The sequence below is a fragment of the Ipomoea nil genome, unplaced genomic scaffold, assembly GCF_001879475.1.
Source record: "Ipomoea nil cultivar Tokyo-kokei standard unplaced genomic scaffold, Asagao_1.1 scaffold0642, whole genome shotgun sequence".
Classification (NCBI taxonomy): domain Eukaryota; kingdom Viridiplantae; phylum Streptophyta; class Magnoliopsida; order Solanales; family Convolvulaceae; genus Ipomoea; species Ipomoea nil.
Window position 1 is genome coordinate 1,705,975 of NW_017617070.1, and position 6,161 is coordinate 1,712,135.

Genomic DNA, 6,161 nt, shown 5'->3' on the forward strand with positions numbered 1-6,161 from the left:
CAACAGCATATTTCTTTTTCTTTGAGTTGTAGCATTCTTTTGTACCAGCCATCAAGATCAATTTCCAAACATTTATATTTCTTGTTAACCTACAAAAGAAATGTGATTCACACCTATCACAAAAAGGCTAGAGGCTTAGCAAAAAATCTAGAATTGGAGAACCCAAGGCAAGCATACATGCTGCATCAGAAATGGTTTAAGTCATCAGAGAACCAAAACTCCAAGACAACTATGATGGCAATTGGAAGTCAACTAAGCAGTAAAGTCTCTTTAGGTTTGGTTCTAGAATGAAGAGGATTAGCAGCTCTTAACTTTGTTCCTTCTGTTAAAAGAGAGAAGTAAAATTCTATTCTTTCCAATGGAATAATGAACAATTAAAACAAATCCTGGAAGTGGCATACACAATTAACCAACCCAATATGAACATGTGCGTATAAATTAAAATATTGTTCTACCGTTTTATTTTTACAGTTCTTACTTGTCTCTTAATGTTGTTGTACAACTTATTGCAGCATATCAAGCAACGAGTTTTCATGAGAAGTAAAATACTTTCATGTGAAAACAAAAATACTTATTGTACGTTTAATCAATAATTGCTTGTTGCTTTCTGCTACAGAAGTTTGTATTCTCTCTCTTTTTTTTTTTTTTTTTTTCCTAATAGGTAAACAAAACTTACTCTATCCACATATTGGCGATTGATAAGTCTGCATGAGATACTACCATAATTTATTAATTATATCTAAAAAGGGTATTGTAATATAATATAATACTCCGTACCATTTAAGTACTACCCAAAAGAAAATGCCTTTGTTGATGGCATGACACTGTTTTTGTCGTTCATTTACTATATAATGCGTGTTAATAACACTTCTATAGTTGCACAGGCATTTTGGCCTTTTATTTCCATTGTATGTTAAAAATAAAAAAGCTAAGGTAATTGGTCAAATAATTTTGTCCTTAATTTTCATAACATTGTAATTCAAGATATTTTTTCGTAAATAATTTATTAAAATATCAAAACTCTAACATGAAAAATAATATTAAAATATATCAAGAACACACATTTGCATTCATATTAGCCCGTAATCGATCATTTGTAATAACTTTTATAAATAAAATAATAAAACGTGGAGAAAATATATAGATATACTGAAATAAAATTCATAAATATCTTATTGCTTCTAATTAGGTCCCTCAATGAGAACCATCATCATTTGGTTCGTACTAGCTCTTTATATGGCACTAGCACCACCACTTAGGCCAACATCGTCATTCGCTCCAAAATGTGAATAGCCAAAGAAGTTGCCTCTATCATAATGAGAAATCCTAGCTTGCGTATGAACTTGTATTAGTTTTTGCAAAACATGAGATCGAAGCATTTCCATGTTGTGTTCCATGGATGGTAGCTCTGATAATAAAAGTTCAGAAATAGGATGCCTAATCTTTTCGGTGTCACGCAAAGCTTGATTTACTTTCATTTCTTCTTCAATTTGCATTTCAAGGTAACTAATTTGGTTAGATAGGATTTGCATCATGGTTTCACGGTCAGCGCGCAACTTTTGTTCAGCCAAGTTGGGTTGTGTTGTAGGATTAGCACCAAAATATTTGGTTAGGATCGCATCCATACTAGGATTGATGAATGTATAAGCGTAGCTAGAAGGCGAAATAATCACCAACAAAATCTCCACGCCACATAGTGTGGATATCTCATTGGCCTTCTTGATAAGGCCATTGCGGCGTTTCGAGAAGGCGAAACTACGATTAGTGTCACTTTCAATTCTAGATAGGGGAATCCTTTGCGTACCTCTACACACCCTTCGATTGGCATTATTGCTAGACATTTTCAAGAAAAAATATAATTCATTCACAAAGCTTTTTAGTGAATTATATTTTCTCTTGAAAATGTCTAGCAATAATGCCAATCGAAGGGTGGGTAGAGGTATGCAAAAGATGTTGAATTTTTATTATAATGGAAATTTTACCTGTTGTATAAAATATGTAATTAATATAAAAATATATTTATTAATTATTCACAGTTGTATATTATGTTGCTTCTCAATCGGTGTAGGCTTGGACCCCACTATTAAAAATTTTCTACTAATTTCATACACCACACACAAAAAAAATGGCTGACTTTGAGAACTTGATATGCCAGATCATAAATTCGTAATAATGTGTTGGTCCCGGTAGGGTCAAAAGAAGAGTCTAGAGGGGGGGGGGGGGGGGGTGAATAGACAACTCGTTTTTTCAGAAATAACTCCTTTCGGGGTTATAACACAGCGGATATGTTATACGAGTTTTAGGTTACTTTGCACTGTTTGTTGCTTTAACGAAACGTTCGGTTAGGATTGAGTGATATGCAATGCACGAAAATAAAGCAAGGAAAAATAAAGAGAGAGAGACAAGAGATTTTTATAGTGGTTCGGCCAACTGTGCCTACTCCACTCTTCTTTCACAACTCGTGAAAGGTTTGCACTATCACTCCTAGTACAAATTACACCAAGCTAGCTTCCTTGATCACTAAGCTGGACAGCTACTTGTAGGTTTTTCAACTCCTAGAGTTTACTCCGCCTCTATCAACGTCTTCTTCAGAGTTGAGGGTTGGAAGAAAATAATCTGTGTGGTTCTCCAACTGGTTGAAGTCTTGGCTGGCTGGTTGGATGATGGATGATCAACGTATCTAAGATGCAAGACTTCTTCAAGGTTGTGAGGATGAGATCTGATAAATCTTCTTGTAAACTTCACACCTTGGAACACTGGTTTCAAAAGCTTAACAGAGTGATCTTGTATAAGGAGCTTTTGAATATGTATGATCAATTTTTCTAAAAACCAGCACCTTCTATCATGGAGAAGATGGGTATTTATAGGAGAGAAAATATCCATCCGTTGGAGGGAGATTGTATTTCAAACCTATGATCCAGTGGTTAATAACCGGAGAGCCTGGTGCATTTATTGCTTCATTAAATGCAGCTGTACCATATAGTCGTTGGAGGCAAGAACTTCTACAAGTTTTGTCTTCTAGCTCTAAAAAGAGGTACTATGACATTTAATGCACCTTGATAAGCGTGCTCTTATTCTTAGGATTTCTTATTCCTAGGATGATCCATCAACTGAGACATTTGACAACATTCTTCTTGAGTTGAGAGAAGATGGATTGTCTTGGTAGTCTGAACATTAGAAATAATGTCTCTGGTCAAAAGATTACTTTCAGTTTCTGTTTTTGACTGTAAGGGATCATCTATCCATTCGTAGTCCATCCGAGATGTAGTTCTGTTTCATTAATCAGCTCTTCTTTCGTTCAAAGAAACCTAACTAAAAGATCATTCGTGTGTTTGACTAACTTAACATGAATTACACAGTGAGTTATGGTACCTTATGTCTAAGACGAAGGTAGCAAAATAAATGACAAAAAGTTAGGGGTCTACTATCTAAGTTACATTGGTATCATCAAAATCTTAATACATGCGTTCCTAACCATTTCCCCCTTTTTGATGATGCCAAAACCTATACTCTGCTTATAAGGCTGATAATTGTCCCATAAAAGATTTTTCATTTCAAAACAGCTATATAGAAGAGTTTACACTCAGTTTCTAAGAATTATGAAAGATACAAGTAATTAAAACAGGTAACAGAGATAGAAACACGATAGTTTGAGCAAAAGATGACTTTTATAAAGATCAAAGACACTTACAAAATATTGTCAAAGGCACGGTTGTAAAACTTTTACATGTCTAAAAGTTTCGCCTTTTGTTGCTGAGCTTCCTCTCGTTCTTTTTCATCTCTTTCCTTCTGTTGCTTGAGCATCATATTAATGTCGATGTCTCGGTTGATATGCTCTCTGAATTTTCGGATCGGATTCTCTTTGACATGATCTTCATACTTTCCTTTGATGTTGCAGCTCACATATTTATTGTATGCTTCGAGGATGTTTTCTCCTTCAATGATGCCGAGATTCCACCAGGCAATGGGCTCAAACGAGTGCATCCCTTCGGTGTAGATCTTCCCTGATTCAGTGTGGATTTTGAATGCAGCATTATATTTGACTCCTGGTTCAGCATCTTTCTTCACTTTCGTCACATCATTTATTTTCTCCTTTTATCCTTTCTCGCTCAATCAGCTCTTTCTCTCTAACAAGTCTCGCCTCTTCTTGTTTATTCCATAGCTCTAGGTTTGCTTTCTTGATTTCATCATTCCTTTGGATTTGATAGACTTGCCTAGAGTAGTTGCTTTCCTTTTCATCCAAACAGGTATATTGTAACCTTCGAAGCGTTTTCCACTTCCTTCTTCATACGGTTGATAAGTGTGGAAATTTCTTGTAGCGTCCATGGTTACATTCTCTTTTCGCATCAGCTTTTGATGGAAGTTTTTCTTTTCTCTGTTCGTCTTTCCACGAAATGAAAACTCTGAGGTGGATCCGAAGGATTGACAAGGTCTGATGGAGTGCTGTTTGGATCTAGAAGAGTGTTGTTGTCGAGATCTAGAAGCTGGGGAAGATGATCTCGTGTTTCTTGGTGAGCTTCTTCCTACTTCGTGTCTTGTGGTTCTTCCTTCGTTTCTCCTAGATTCATCTGGACGAGATGGTGATCAATTTCTATTCTCGTCTTCATCGTCATCATTTCTTTTCTTTTCCCCCTTTTTGGCATCAGCACATGGGGCGGCAGAGAATTTGGAAAACCGGTTAACAGCATTAAGTACATCTTTGACATATTCAAGAATTGTGAGCTGATATTCACCCATCCAGAACATGTTGTCATGCCCCAAGTCAATCTTCGTGAAAGCATGGTCAACTCTTTCTTTAAGGCCGAATTGAGAGAATTTGAGAGAATTCTATTCTTTTGTAATTTTCTCGAAGAGATCACTCTGACGACGGAGTTCATGTGTTATCTTTTCTTGAAGATCGACAGTGGACGAGCTCGGTTGCTGTTGAGATCTGGTTTTCATCAATTGGTCCACCTTGTCACATAAGTTTGCTAGGGTCAGGCTGTCGTGCTCTCGATGAATTAAGTATTGTTGATATATGAGCTCGGCCTGACGGACTGTGTTCAGTATCTGATGCATAATGTTCTCGGGATCAAGCTGCTCGAGAGTAGGGCCTCTTTTGGGATAAATGAGCATGGGTTTGCGAAGAGAACTTCTGTGTTCAAAGACGAACGGCAGTTCTCGAGGTGATGCTTCCAGTTTGCCATCACGAGGTGATGCTTCCATTTTGTCATCACGAACTTGATTTGCAATCGCTTCACTATATCTTGGTGGAGGCATAGAGTGAGACGAATCACGAGGAGAATTGTCCTTGGGTGGAGATGAGCGAGGTGCGGGGGATCTATCAGGTATGTATTCGGTGTTGCCTATGATGGGAGATTCGCTATCGTAGCCCAAATTGTCATCATCGTCATCATCATCACCCGAATCATCATCATCATTTTCATCATCATCGTCTTTCTTCTCATCATTTTCTTCATCAGCGTCAACTTCTTCATCATTCTCATCATTTTTGTCGTCTCCGCTATCTTCTTCATCATCATTGTTTTCGTCATTTGGAGACTAATTTGCTTCAGAGTTAGCCTCACTGCTTTCGTTTTCTGCATTTGTTCTTTCGTCTTCAGCGACATCTGCAATTTCCTTCCCTTCGTCATCCTTGGATTCGCTAACATTGCAAGCCGGACCATTCTGATGAGTTCTCTCTAATTCCATTTTGACTTTGGATAAGAGGAGAGCATATCTGAACTCTTTCATTTCTTCTTCAAAAATTGGATCCAAAGGCGGCTTGCTCAGTTCAATGCAGATGGGAGTTTTGTCTTTTCCAAGAGTGCGGTTGGTCACTTTGTAAGAATACACTCGGTTTATGGTTTCGAGACGGGTTACACTGTAAACGTCTCGTTTGTCAAGCCACTCAAGAGCAAAGTCTTCTTCGTCCTTCATTTCGTCAAAAGTTTCAAGGAATGTTTGCAGAGGTGAAGTTCGCCATTTTTGCCATTGCATGATTCTCTTGAAGTCAGTTTCAATTTAGAGTCGAAGCAGTTGGTCTCTTGATGGAGAAGGGTTTTGAACAACTTCTGGTATAGGTACAACTGCTCTCGTTTCTACTGGTAAGGCAGGTTCTTGAATAACTTCGGATCCGTGTATTCCTTCTTTCAGATTGGTTTCAAGCTGTGGAATCACTT

At 37.4% G+C, this 6,161-nt stretch overlaps 1 protein-coding gene across 1 annotated transcript; it reads right to left on the reverse strand.

The window, feature by feature from the left end:
• Positions 1 to 4,827: 4,827 nt before the first annotated feature.
• LOC109174410 (trigger factor-like) lies at positions 4,828 to 5,919 on the reverse strand. Its single transcript, XM_019323648.1, has 2 exons — positions 5,568 to 5,919; positions 4,828 to 5,507 (listed from the first exon to the last, which is right to left on the reverse strand). The coding sequence occupies exons 1-2, from the start codon at positions 5,917 to 5,919 to the stop codon at positions 4,828 to 4,830; spliced, it is 1,032 nt and encodes a 343-aa protein (XP_019179193.1).
• Between the last annotated feature and the right edge of the window lie 242 nt (positions 5,920 to 6,161).

Bases quoted from the DNA above. Each gene is read 5' to 3' on its own strand.
- LOC109174410 (XM_019323648.1), bottom strand. From the start codon at position 5,919: ATGAAGGACGAAGAAGACTTTGCTCTTGAGTGGCTTGACAAACGAGAC. The intron at 5,508-5,567 runs GTGAGGCTAACT...ATGATGAAGAAG, and splicing joins AAATGCAGAAAACGAAAGCA to ATAGCGGAGACGACAAAAAT.